At 43.6% G+C, this 14,689-nt stretch overlaps 1 protein-coding gene across 2 annotated transcripts in view; it reads left to right on the top strand.

Moving 5' to 3' along the window:
* Cdc14 (cell division cycle protein 14) overlaps positions 1-14,689 on the top strand; it is a 65,825-nt gene that overhangs the window by 36,788 nt on the left and 14,348 nt on the right. The window contains exon 12 of one of the 2 annotated variants that reach the window (XM_075673214.1): positions 2,689-3,019. The exons of the other annotated variant lie outside the window; for it this stretch is intronic. Within the exon in view, the coding sequence (XP_075529329.1) occupies positions 2,689-2,704 (16 nt within the window). The 3' untranslated portion in view covers positions 2,705-3,019. Of the gene's footprint in view, positions 1-2,688; positions 3,020-14,689 lie in introns of those variants that run through there. 2 annotated transcript variants of the gene reach the window in all.

Raw genomic sequence — 14,689 nt, 5'->3', positions numbered from 1 at the left:
CAAGAAAAATGAGCAAGGGGCTGGTTTCATATAGTTAGCTTCGCCGCAATACATTGGTGTTATGCAGTAAAGCATACAAATGTCGCAAAGGCGATTTTGGCATCGTGGCCTGTTCCACCGTGCAGGCAATTTTTGGCACAATTTTCATGAAAAAGAGAGGTGCATTTTATGATGAAGTAAATACCGTAATCGGACATTGTGAGCTATGGTTGTTGCTTGAAAGTTTACCTGAGCATTTTTGGCAGGAGATGGTATATCTTCCACGCATTCACTGCAGAAGGAGACACTGCTGTGGTCATCATAGGAGTTGGGCACATGCATGCTGACTGGTGAAGTTCAAATTATCCAGGGAATGGTAATTTTAGGATTGAAGTTATGAAAATTTGGGCCCATAGAAATGCACGGGTGCTGGCCTGGACCTTTTGCCATGATCGAATTAACCAAAATATTGAATAAGCCGCAGTTGAATTACAGTCAACGACTGAATTTTCGGACGCCCAAATTTTCGGACATGCCTGATATTTCGGACGTCTTCGCGGCACCGCCACGAGCCCCATAGAATCAATGTATAAGGACATCTGAAGTTTCGGACACTCGAACCCCCCGCCGTCCAATTTTCCGGACTTTTTGACGCGACGGAAGCTCCTTTGGCTCCTCGCGCAGCGCCCTTGCGAAGGAAATCGACTTGCAGCCGAAGCATATCACCGCTTTAAACCACAACTAGCAGAATCTAGCCGTCACACACCGATTTGGTCTGGCCACTCTGGCTATGTTTATCGGCGCACTTCCGCCTCCGGCGGAGTTTCCGGAGCGGCGCCATTTCGTTTGTTTACGCCGGCCGCGTTTTGGCTAGCGTGGTGTGTGTGGTTGTGCTGTTCAAGTGTGCGCTGCGACGCTAGGCCTAGGTGCTTCGACGCTCGTCAGCGAGCTCCACTGTTCGCAACTTGAGGCTTTCGCTTGCCTTCGATGGCCCCCACTCCGTCTTCGTCGTCCTCGCCGATGGCATCGAAGCGCAGAAAGCAGTACCGTCGGTTAACGATGGAGAAGCTGCCATTATTAAGCAAGTCGTGAGCGGCCGATCCCAAGCTGGCGTGAGCAAGGAGTTCGGCGTCAATGGACGACGTGATCAACGACCTCCGCTCTGCTGGGGTTTCCATACCCACGGAAATAACTTTCGAACAGTTTGTTGACGCTGACAACGAGCTCGACTTCTGCGTGGAACTGACTGACGAGGAAATAGTCCGTCAGGTTGTGAGGGATTCAGAAGACTCCGATGTTGAAAATGAAGAGCCAGTGCCTGCGCCGACTACAAGCGCCGAGTTGACGCGTGCACTGTTGACTCGTTCATCGGTGTACAGTGCTGACGTGACCCTTGCTCAGATCGAGGCGAATATAATCGCATGCAACTGGAACGCCGTCCAAACAACAATCAACAAGTTCTTTAAGCCAATGCAGCAATAACACCGGCCGCCCGACAATGCACATGTACATAATAAACCCGCAGTCGGCTGCATACAGAGTTTTTGAACGCCTGTTTTTATAGCCACTTCACTGATGCTTTGGCAGGGTTTCGGAAGCGTGGTACTACGCCCTTTACCTCAAGATCCGATAAAAAAAGAAAATGAGTTTTTTTTGCATGCATTCATTTTTTCGGACTGTCTGAATTTTCGGACGTTTTTACGTTCCTTAGAGGGTCCGAAAAATCAGTCGTTGACTGTAACCTAAAATCTAACATATAAGAAAGAGATTCAGCATTTGAGGCTGAAAAGCCAGGTACATTGAAGTTAACCAACGAAAAAAATTCCAAAAATACAGATCACACAGGTAAAGGAAAAAGTGTGGTCCACTATCAGCAGCAATACTAGGTTATATCAGTTTTCAAGCTCTGCCTTGAAGTGCTGTGAAAATGTGACCTGTTTTTGCTGGCTTCCTCTCCTGCCCAGCAAGGTCTGCAGCCTCCTTGATTGAGAAAGGTCATTGCACATAGCACAGCTTCCAAAATCAGTACCAGCTGCTCCATTGTGTCCTGCAAGGTGTTTTTTTCCCATTTGCACAGCAGACAATATCGCAGCCAACGTGTGGTTGTGTCTCTGATATTTGGCACATACATGTGACTACAGAGCCAGATCATACGTGAGCTGTTTGCATTGTTTGCCGTGTGGTAGCATGGACAGTGGGTTTTGCTCGGTCGGCTACAAGAAGGGGGCCACGTGATGCGGTCGACCAGTTAAGGAACAGACCCTCATGGGACAGTGTAATGGTGGCTCAAAATGCGTGCTGTAGTCCCTGCATTTAATTTGGAAAGGCAAAGATGAAGCAGCAAGTGAAGCGACTGCTGCAGCATCCTGACCTGCCGAGAATGAATGCACATGTTTTTATCGTCGTGGCTTCTTTGTCATCTTTGTCAGAGTCAGTGCAATTGCAGGTGGTGCCATTACATCCACAAAGCATTGGCTGCTAGCAGTGGCAGGAGCCTGCCAACAAAAGAGAGACCGAGTGAGGCACACAGGACCAGTGCTGCTGGTGTAACATTCTGTGCATACATTGCACCAACGTTGCCCGTACAGAAGAACTGGGCAATGTTGGCGCAACATACTATCTATACGCTGTCTCGCTCTCTCTTTTGTAGAATTTTGATGCCATGTCGTGGTTCTCATTCTGTGCTTGTCTTTCTTTGTCTCTGCACAGCCATGGCTACATGTGATGCTCTTTCCACCACCTGGCCTGCTTTTTCCTCTCCCAAAATTTCCTGTCCCCCTCCTCTCCTGCTGGCCTGGCCTGCCACCTGTCTCACCTGTGCCTGCTTGTCTTATTTCTTTATCATTACTTTTTTTTTGTTGCTGCTGTTGTCTTCTTCTCTCTGTTACTAAACATCGCTGAACGTTCCAGAAAAATCCAGTTGCCGCCCAGGCCAAGTCGAGTCTGGCACAGCTGACTTGGGCCAAGTGCTTATAAAACACATTGCAGCAATTTCGTCTAAAATTTATTTCGTCCATTTTGCGTATTGTACGTTATTAATGGTTTTTGTATAACTTGTATATTATTTATTTGTGTATTGTTACAATTTATTGATCTGCATGTCCGATGCCGCTTCCTTGCAAACTAAAGGATCGATATTCAGCATCTTTTCCTTTCTTTCTTCTTCTTGTTATTTTTTACCTCATTTTTGTTTTCAGTGCATGTATATTTCTTACTGGAGTGTGCGAAGCTATGCTTACTGCACTATTTCTTTCATATCCCTTATTTCACTGCAGGTTATTTTTATTCATTTGCACGCCAACTGCTTTTTAAATACGTCTACCCTGTAATCAACTAATGCCGCACTGATAGGAGGTCTCCCCCCCTGGCAGTTTTTACTTTGGGGTCACCTCCTTCTGTAACACTTATATGCTACGACACTTAAAATAAACTTCAAACTCAGATGCACTAGATTTAGTAGCTCCCACATGGAAGCCTTGTTCACAAAACGATCTTGTGAACAAAGCTCCTGTGTGGGAGCAGAAATGTTAACCTTGCTCAATCCTTTGTGGATAGTGTCTTGTTTTATTTCATCACGTTCCACCTGACGTGAACGGGTTCTGTCGTGCTCTGAGTTTAATCCTGTAGCCTTGGTGGTAACCAAATGTTTTCAAGTTTATTTAGCAAGAGCACAGCTTTGGGCAAAAGTCTGTGAGCTAATTTTTCGTACTGCTAGTGTTGTAAAAGATAACAAAATGAATTTTATATTTAAGCTGCTTATTGCAATAAATACGGCAGACAATGTTTGATACTGCAGTAAAATCAGCTTAAATGGTTCTGCTTATCTGAAGTTTCATTTAAGCTAATGACACAAAAATAAAGAATAATCTTGTCATTCTAGAAGTTTTGAGTGTATTAATGTTACTGCGGTGAACAACCCAAAGTTATTGTGCCCTTGTTCGGATATCATCACTTGCACTTTAGCCGCATTTTCCGTTCGTTCGTGTTGGTGTATATGCATTCACACCAGGTCCTTCAAAGTGCTGCCGTTTTGTGCAGCATAAATCTTTTCTTCGTATTTCACTATCTGGGACAATTTAGCATGTGAGACACTGCCACTCTTGACACCTTTCATGACATCCATTTTTGTAGCTAGTGCAAGCGCACTGTGCTCTCTCTCTCTATGACTGGCGCCATCACGAAGCATGGGACGTGAAAACTATGCAGTACGAGCACTGCATAGGAGCCCTTATTGCCACGACATCCTAACTGCCTGATGTATTACATCTTCACGACCGTTTAGAATCGCCATTTTACATGGTTGTCGTGGAAGTCTCGGTTCCTGTTACGTTTAAACAGAGTTCACAAAAAGGCTGTTTCATGTAAAGCGGCACTGACATTTTTGACTATTCTTTTCTTTTGCATTTAATGAAGGTGTTTGAGCCGTAAACCCTTGAAAGAATAGCGACAATTCTTGGGGCACTGGTGATAATCTTATACAGTAGCATTTCTACAGCCAGATTGTTTAATTTCCCAGAAGGATAATGTGTCGTGATGTCACAACACAGTATATGGTCACGTGGGAGCAGGACATTTGCGACGATGTGACGCTCACTTCGGCTCGCGTGGTCTTCTGCAATGCTGCTACATTGGCCCTCACAACGAGTGGCAGGACACGAGGCGACCAAGCGAGCCGGAGCGAGTGTCAAAATGTTGCCAATGTCCTTCTTCTACATGCTGTGTTGTGACGTCGCGACACAGTATCCTCCTGGGAAATGAAACCGAAAGTGGCTGTGTGCATAAATTTACCAATGGTGCTTTGAGACCTGTCACTATTTTTTGGGGGCGTTAAAGGTAGGACTTTCATTTAATGTAAGAGATGAATGGTCGAAAATTTAATGTCGGTGATGTCAACATTGTGTTTATGGGTGGCCAACCAAAGTCTGCACCTCTGTTCTGTTTATGGCATTTCTGTTTCAAGCGAATTTCGTCTTCCACCGTATTAAAACTTCAACGAAAATTCGAAACAACCATTGAAACTGGCTCAGTGAAATTTGGCGGGGTTGTGAGAATATGAATGGATGGATGCATGAATAGATTAGACTAGAATAGAATAGACTTTATTGAACATCCAGCAAGGTTTAACGTGACCCGGGCTTAGGTTTCTCATGGGGGAATGTCAAGGCCGTGCCTCAACCCCGCCTACCTAGAATATGACTAGGCAGTTCGTTATCTATGCGCAATTGGCTACTATGATGTAAGCTCCTGTCGTACCACCTGTGCATATGCACCAGGCCCTGCACGGTTGCACCCCACCATGGTGTACCTCGTCTCTCTACACTGCAGTGGCAACCACATGATGTACATTTGCAATGTGCTTTCTGCATGACAGTTTCCGGTCTCAGTGCGTTTAGTTTACTCATGGTTATTACCAAGCTTTAATTCCAGCTGAAGAGTGCCCTTGGAAACACTCAGCAGAAAGCTGAAATAGTAAGAATTTGCGATTTTAAAAAGCAGGCATAAACACGGACACAAGAGAGAGAAAGAGAAAGGCTCAATGCATCTTTTGTGCCTGCTAAGATCGTGAAGTATAATCCCTATGGTTACTAAGTAAGGAGACACAATCCTTGGGATTCATTCCTTTGGTCATAACAGCAATATGGTTATGGCCCAGTGGGATTTAGACGTGCCAGATGATGCCTAGCTGAAGAAATGCCGAGAGCATTTTCCATCTGGCTGCTGCTGAAGGGGTATTCCACACAGGGGAGAAATCCCGGCAGTTGGCACGGGGTGTGTACATCATGTGACGTGGTTTTGTTAGATGGCGTGCCGTCTCGTACCTATGGTAATGCCGTCTCGTACCACGCTTGTACCTATGCTCGCATGTTCATCATCGTCACCTCCTTCCAAAGTTGGCTCCATTGCCACTCATTTTAAGGGGGTATGAGCCATTCATTGGCAAGAGGAAACTGTCGTCATTGTAGTCATCATCAGCATCATCATCAGCATCATCATCAGCATCATCATCAACTATCATCATCAGCAATGGCTCGAGCATCGTCGTCTTGTTTTGCAGCTGGCTCCGTTGCCGCTCATCATTCCAACGTAGAATTGCATTTCTCTTCTGTTGTAATGGGGAGGCCATGTTAAAATTATTTTTATTCACAGCGGTATGAACCATTGCTTAAGAGGGTATGAGCCATTTATTGCCTTATGTGACGGACACATTTAATAACAGAGACACTAGTGAGGCTTCAGATACCTGGAATTAGGAAGAAATCTCACGTTTCCTCCATTGGCTTGAAGCAGCTCACCCTGTCCCATATATTTACTTTATATAGTGGGACTGTACAAGTATATACCGATGGTTCGGTCACGCCATCTGCCACAACGGCCGCATTTGTCATCCCACAACTTGAAATTACTCAACGATTTCGATTAGACCACAAATCGACATCTACGGCTGCGGAACTTGCGGGAATACGGGAGGCTGTCCGTTTTATGAGAACGCAGACACCCCATAAATGGACAATATTGTGCGATGCCAAATCAGCGCTACAGGCGCTAAAATACTTTTTAAACAAAGGACCATACTATCTGCTCGTGCTGGAAATCGTCGAACTTTATCACAGTGCCGAGTTAAGTGGCCACGTGATCACCTTTCAATGGGTGCCTAGCCATTGTGGTGTTTTTGGTAATGAACTCGCTGACAGTGAGGCAAGATCGGCCTCCTCTTCCTCTGATGAAGTACGGATTGCCTACTCGCGACCTGACACCAACTCCATGATCAAGGCACTCATGCAGGACCTTACAAAGGCTTACAGAGCCCACTCTGATAACATTCACAGACGTCTACATATGATTGACCCAGGCGGTAAATTCTGTTTGCCCCCGAAGCTTCCACGGAGCAAAACATCATTGCTACACAGGATTCGGCTCGGCGTTGCTTTCACCCGTCGCTACGCACACCTCATCGGCCAATCGAACAGCCCTGATTGTGTACACTGCCAGATGCCCGAAACACTGCAACACGTACTGTGCGACTGCCCAGCATATATGCTGGAGCGAAGGACGTTAGACAGTTTCCTAGCCAGCGTTGGCAGGCAACTACTGTCGGAGGAAGCTATCCTCGGCCCATGGCCTGGCAGTGCAATTTCAATGCGTGCAACAAAAGTATTGTTGAAGTTTCTGCAGGACACCAAGCTCGACGAGCGGCTCTAGCGAGGCAACTGTCTCATGTACATAAGCACTCACCACTTCTCTTATCATCATCATCCATCCTAATACTTTCACTCCCCTTCCCTCTTACGCAGTGCAGAGTAGCAGACTAGAGCGCACTAGCTCAGGTCGACCTCTCTGTCTTTCCTATCAATAAATTCTATTCATTCATTCATAATAACAGAGGTGATATGAGAATGTGTGTGCATACCTATCGTCATGATGACCACTGATCAGGACAACAAATATGTTCATACCTTTGTTCAAAATTCTATGTCACCTCTCTGTCGTGTAGACACTGGTCGTCCACCTTTTTTGCCTTTCTTTTTCCCTTTTTCTCGCTTGTGCTAGCTCTGTGCTATTCACAAATGACAAATTTGTTCTTACTGAAGCCTAATCTTTTAGTCTACAAGGGTGGTTGTTTGGGCTAGTTGGTAATTCAAGGTACAAATGATGTACAGTGCAAAGGGCAAGGACTGCGAGAGAGGACAAACACTGCGCTGTTTATTGCCGTTGACTGTTTCTAGCGAATTTCGTCTTCCACCATATTACAACTTCAACGAAAATTCGAAAGAGCCATTGAAGCTGGCTCAGGGAAATTTGGTGGGGTTGTGAGAATATGAATGGATGGATGGATGAATAGATTAGACTAGAATAGAATAGACTTTAGAACGTCCAGCGAGGTTTAATGCGACCCGGGCTTAAGGGGGCATGAGTGAGAGTGTGTAAGTGAGGGAAGCTTGTGTACATATACGAGGGGGGGCATCCACAGAAGATGAAAGGCGGTCACAAGGGGTGTTCTAACAGCGAGTCATTGTACTACTACATGGTCATGTGAAAAAAAAAAAAAAAAACATTACTGTTACTATCTGTTCAGACACATTTCACTAGGTGTCAGTGCGATAGAGGGGGCACTAACCCACAAACTACCCAGTTTTCCAATGAAATCTTCTCCTATTATTTCCCACAAGAGCTATGAGCTGTGTCTCGCTAAAACTTCCGTATAATTGTAACTAGGCCACAAAAAAATGAAACCTCGTTTTGTGCAATACAGTGCATTACGAATGTTCTATAAAGGTGTTATGCGTTTGCGTTTATGCTGACCAGCTAAAGATGATTTGAACTGGTGCTCATTTCATGGGACAGTCGGGAAGGAAAGCCGCACTGAATAAGGTCGTACAGTCTGCTCAATGTGTAGCTCATCAGTTTCGTTATATATTTTAGCGTTTGATTTTGCGCCCTCTTGGTACATCCGCATCGATTAATGGGCAAGCACTGTCTATTTTGCACACGCAGCACGTCCTGTTATCGTGATGATTGTTCGGCCTGCCGACAAACGACCCGCTTGCTTTCGTGAAACCTCTTGGTCACAAATATCCAATGCCAACCGCAGCCGTCGCTCAAATTTGCACGCAGGCTACGCTATTTTCTGCCTGGCCACACTGCATAAAATCAGGCTCTTGCTGCGGCAGAACGCAGGCCAAAGATGTAAAATTTCATATTTAGTCAACCTTAGTGGCCAAATTGGGATCGTAATTAAACGTTTGGCAAAACTGTAAACTTCCAAAATTGCGTTCGTGGCAACAATGTTTGCAACGCCACTGGTGCTGATTGAGTCCGAAAATTGTAATGAGTCATCGTTCGGTGCACGATTTCGGTTGCCGTTTTACATTGGCTTTATGGTGCCTGTGACAGAACCGCGAATAAACCCAAATAACCGAGCTTATTCAATGTATTGGTTGACGATGCAGACCGGAAAGCCAGTGAACATTTTTGTCCCTTTACTGTTTTCAAAAATATCTTGGAGCTGTTTTTCTCGGCAAACGATGTGAGATAATGACAAACACGCAATGACCAGTACGTCGCACTTGTTCTGCAATATTCTGCTATCTTGACTGAATCTTGCCAAAAATTAAGAATTACTTGAGAGCAAGCACTATGCAAACAGCATTCACTGTCTGTACCTTGATGCGTGCTGTTCATGGTGGCCACTGTGAATGTTTCTCATTCATTGTGCACAAATACGTTTAGTTAGCTAAATTTATAAATTTACCTAACTAATTAGATGACGATGAAAACTTTGTGGATGATATTGACAAATGACCGATAACAGCATTTAAAACAACCTAGGATTCGTGAAGAGTTTTTTTTGACTAGAAAGAAAGCCCATGAAATAAATAACTAAATAAATAAATAAATAATAATAATAATAATAATAATAATAATAATAATAATAATAATAATAATAATAATAATAATAAACACGCTGCGACAACATTTCTGCGCACCAAAGATTGCATCAACCTTTACGCAAACCTTGTCAACTAGGGGCACTCTGAATGAGCGGCCATGCTTTTCTTTCTCGCCGCACCAGCAGTTTTTGCCGTGCATATTTGGTTCCTATCTAATGTAAAGTAGCGAGATCTTGTAATGGTTTGGAAAGTGAGCGCTTACGAGACCGTGACCCAGGTTTGCACGTTTGTAATATACACATTGCAGTGATGACGGCGTTTACGAGATTACTTATATTACTGGTGCGGGGACACTTCACACGGACTTAAAAAGATTTGCAGGCTTTTTCTTTTTTTCTTTTTTTGTCGGGAAAAAGTTATACAACAGCTAGTTTGCTATAGACGTTATTGGTCATTTCTTGGTGTACTCCACAATCTTTGCAGGAGAATTGCGATCTCGGTCGGTTGATACATATTCTTGAGAATTAAACCAGGCAAACCGAAACTTAAATGGAACGTACACATCCAACAGTCAGTATCTAGGGCAAGTAAAATGTTTTTTATTTGTAAAAATTTTAAATCAGCATCCGAAGAAGTTAAAGAAACACTTTATTTTTTGCATGTCAGATCTATCCCCGATTATGCCTCTATGATTTGGGACCCATATCAGGACTGTTTGATTTAAGTAATAGAAAAACTTCAACATCAGGCTGCATGCTTTGTCTCCAATAATTACAACCCTTTCAAAAGTATCACTGAAGTAAAAGCATTGCTGGGATGGCAAATGTTAATCACCAGAAGAAAAAAAAAAAAATTTAGAACTTAAATTCTTCCACCGGATTTTCTACAGTAAAACAGGCATTGATAGCTTCAATTACCTGCTGGAGTCAACTTATGGCTCAACTAGACTCGATCACTCAAAGAAGATGCGAGAATTCAGCTGTAATACGCACCGCTTTGCCAAATCCTTTTTTCCACAAACTGTGACGGGCTAGAATTTGTTACCGGAGGAATGTGTTTCAATATCTGATAGTTGCTATTTGCATTCCCGCCTGTGTTTGTGACAGTGCATTACTATTTTAATTTTGTTTTAATTTTCTGTTTCGTTTGAAAATGTTCACTTATTGTGTGCTCCCACTTTGATGTTACCTTATACCTATTTCTGTGAACGATTTAATACATCTTTCTCTAACTGTCCCCCCTGCGATAATGCCTTTGAGATGACGAAGGTATTCTGCAAATAAATAAAATAAATTAAATAAAAGAAGAACACAGGAGAGACATAGCATGTGCAACAACTGGACTAACAACTGTTAGTCCAGTCGTTGTGTGTGCCACGTATCTCCTCTGTTCTTCATCTTTTGATTGGTTTAATCCACAACCTTTGCATTGGCACCTTGTTTAGTAAGTAAGGTAATAAATGCTAGTTCATTAAAATTAAATATTAGTTGCTTGTTCACAATGAAAAAAAAAAGATGACTAGCATTAAAACAAGCCTGTCAGCATAGAGTGGGCGCTGTTCACGGAGATCCCTATGTTATTCTTTCTTGGCCACGTTTTGTTGGCTCATCCGGTATGTAATTTAATGTTGGTTTCTGAAAAACCTGTGTGGGGGGTTCCTTTGTAGCTTCATGCGATACAGTCGGGTGGATGGCTATTTTTTCTCTGTCATAAAGCTTGCTTGCCTTGCGGTCTTGTGCAGAACTGATCTGCTGTAACCTAATAGTGTTCTGCAAACTCAAATAAGGATATGCCTGTATTTATATCATATTCATGTTTACCAAGCTGCTCCAAAATGTGTATTTACTGCTCCGAAACGGGGAATTCATGCTCCAAACCTGCTCCAAAGTGCCAAGTTTGCTGCACCCAGAGCTGCTCCAAAACTTCCTTGGCTGCTTCCATCTCTGCATGTGTTCAATAAGTTCACTGTCCCCTAAGCTTCGATGAGACATAGACTGCCACTAAAGGAGTCATTATTGGAGTCATTAGCAGGGTCAGGTGTGTGTGCGCTGACTGGTCAAATTCAAATTATTAGGTGAAGGCTGATTTTAGGGTTGGAATAACGAACATTTGGGCCCATAGAAATACATGGACGCCAAACGGGACCTTTGGTCGGGACCAAATTAGCCAGAAAATCAATTTAACCAGAAGATCTAATTAACCAGAGTCAATTTGATGGAAGACTACTGCACATTGGAAGAGACACATTTGTGGCCCAATCCAAATGCAGAGGCCCCAAATGATAATTTGACAGGGATGCTTAAGCCTAGTCCAGTAGTAGGACAGGGGTACTTAAGACTAGTCCGTTTGAGCAAAGTCAAACTTCGAATAGCCTCTTCTTCTGGCTTGAATATTGGCGTAAGGATCAAAGTAAGCAATCTAACAATTCAATTTCATCACGGTTGCTTTGACTGCTCTAGTGCACTTTGGTGTGTCTTCTTCTTTGATTTTAGTAAAAGAAATTGTGAGGGAAGCTTTATTTACAGATAATTTCGATGCACAAGCAGAAAGCAGACACAATTGGGACTGACTGCAACAAAGACTTGCTGTAAAATGTCAATTATATTCAAAGTGCACTTGTATATAAAACACGAGGTGTTTTCTTAAGCAGGTACTGTAGTTTTATGCAAAAATCTCTTGTTAAATTCGTGCAAAAGGGTCAAGACTTCTCAAGTCTCAAGTCAAGAGTTTAGTTTAGTCAAGAGCATGTTTAGAAGCACATGGCCCATTGAGTACAGATACAGCTAGTGTTCACAAAGCAACACGTTGCTAAACAAACAAGGGCTGATGTCATGTTTTCCTGGTTTTCATTCAGTATGCTAGGTGGCAGTTGAGACAGCATTGCAGTAGTGTGTTTGGATAGCACGCAAGAAATGTGAGATTGAATTCTGAGGCATTACTGTTTTTTTTTTTAAATCCTGTGGCTGATATTGGTTTCATTCATAATACATGTACATCCTTTTGAGCCATTGAAGACTCCATAATAGCTGTTGCTGTGAAAGCTGCCTTGAGAGACAAGCCACTGTAGCTCGTCCTCAGGATACGGAATAATGACTGAGCACCGCTGCGGGCTGCTTCAAGCTTGTGTGAAATGCGAAGGCGCAGCTTGCTCTCATTATGACATCAGGCCGTGACTCACCGCAGCTTCAAGCACTGAGCCATAACAGTCATAAGGTATATTGACTGGCAGTTTCAGATGACTCTGGCCACACTAAGAAAGTCTTTTAAGACGTATAATGGTTCCCAGCAATTACGGAGGAGAAACAGACAGGACAACGCTGGACTTACAACTGAAGTTTATCGTGAAAACATTCCACAAATCACCGCCACGCATGCGTATACACCCGCGAACAATAACAAGGTTTGTAGTCAATTATCAACAAAAGTTCTATACGTACACAAAAGCGAAGTCACACCCCTTCCCGACAAAGGCAACAACACGTGGATTGACATGATAAATTTCGAAATTGCAGTTCTTTATCATTGATATGAACCGAAGGTTCACTCACACATGTATGCGCACCCAACTTTTTCATGTGGAACGCTTCGCTAATTTCTCCTTCCAGTTTGCTGTGCTCTCTCCCCACTATCGATACACTATCAAAAACAGGTCGGCATTCGTGCTTTTTGCAATGCAATGGCAAGTTCCCTCCTGTACCTGTAGGTAGCAAATAGTGATGCTCACGCATGCAGTCATTAATGCAACGACCTGTCTGACCGATCGGCCAGACCGTGCACCAACTGGCCCAGCAAACTACTCTACTAAACTCTTTTAAGACAGTGACTACATTTTACTGTGAGCATAAATGTGATTTAGAGGCAACGACAAATTCAGTTTATCTCTACCAGACACAATCAATCATAGTACAGCTTTAAAACTCTCTCTCGTGACTTTTGCAGCACTGCCAGAGTGCTCTGAAATGACCAGTCAAATATGCCTATAGAGAAATGAAATATGAGCGGAAAAATTCAAATCAGAACAGAAATGTCATAAGATTCTACCTGAGGCAGGTGGGATTATACCTAGTTGATCCAAAGTTCGTCCTAAACTACACCGTTATTTACAGAGGAAAACCAATGACACCTTTATATTCCATCACTTCTAATATATTTAGAGCGCAGGTTTTAGGTGCTCGTTCGTTGGCATTGTCCCCCGGCATAACTGAGCGAACGAGCACAGCAAAGAATGAAAAAGCAAACACGGAGTGCTGCGGTCGATAAAAGACGTCCACGTATCCGCTGCAGCGGTGGTGACAGCCGAGCGGGGCAAAGAATTAAAAAAAAAAAAAAAATCCTGAGAGCTTGTTTTCTTCAGCAGTGGCAGCGCTGGCTGAGCGGTGAAAGGAAGAAAAGAACCATAAAGCTTGCCTTCTCTCATAGCATTTGCCGCAAGTGTTTACCTGTAGAGATTACCATTGCATACGCTGCAGTTGCCAGCAAGCGGCAACTGCATGGCTGGTCTATATAGTATAGTGCTACACGGCCCGGCTCTGCCAGTCGGGTGATGGTGATCGGTGCGATGTCTCAATATATAGCGAACTGAAAACATGTATAGAGCTGCACTCAAATTTCGCATTAAGGAGTGTCGTAGTTGTCAGTGAATTTTTTTCTGCAACATCAAGCTGTGAGCTAGAATATGGGGCTTATGTCTCTTGTCGGTCCATCCGTGCTGATAAGTTGCTACAGCTGTGTTGCCGAAACTCCTTGCCAACTGCTGCTCAGAGTGGAGGGGCAGTCAAGAGAGAGAGAGAGAGAGAGGGAGAGAGACGACGCAGTGGTGTGTTGCATAGTTGCTGAAATAGGGAAAGGAGGCACGGTGCAAGAGAAGGGTGTAGAGGATATTGGAGGCATTGGAGGGCTTTAGCTTGTCGGTAAATATATTAACGTTTGTGGAAAACTGGTCCACTCGAGTGGTACACTGCAGCAGCAATACTGGTAGTGACATTTTGTGACGCAGAGTATAAACAGAGAGCACACACAGTTACAACTGCAGTGAGTTACCACATTCTGCTGGTGCTAAGCGTTAGCCGTGGGTAGCAAGATACGTAATCATTAACATAAAGCCCTTTCCTTCAAATTTTCCTTCAAAGAAAACACATGCGACACAACAATTTTTTAAATGCATTGAAATTGGGGAAAGAATTACAAGATTTTGCAACCAGCTTTGCTAATTTCCTCCACAGTGTCGGTAACCTGGTCCGTAAATGGTGAGGTGTTTGGAGACAAGCTAAAACTCTCAATCAGGTAGTGCTAGGTGTTTCCACTCAGTTTTTTTTGCCTGG

This window comes from Dermacentor variabilis, chromosome 10, assembly GCF_050947875.1.
Source record: "Dermacentor variabilis isolate Ectoservices chromosome 10, ASM5094787v1, whole genome shotgun sequence".
NCBI classification, from domain to species: domain Eukaryota; kingdom Metazoa; phylum Arthropoda; class Arachnida; order Ixodida; family Ixodidae; genus Dermacentor; species Dermacentor variabilis.
The sequence above is the reverse complement of the archived record's forward strand: the minus strand, read 5'-3'. Positions and strand labels throughout refer to the sequence as shown.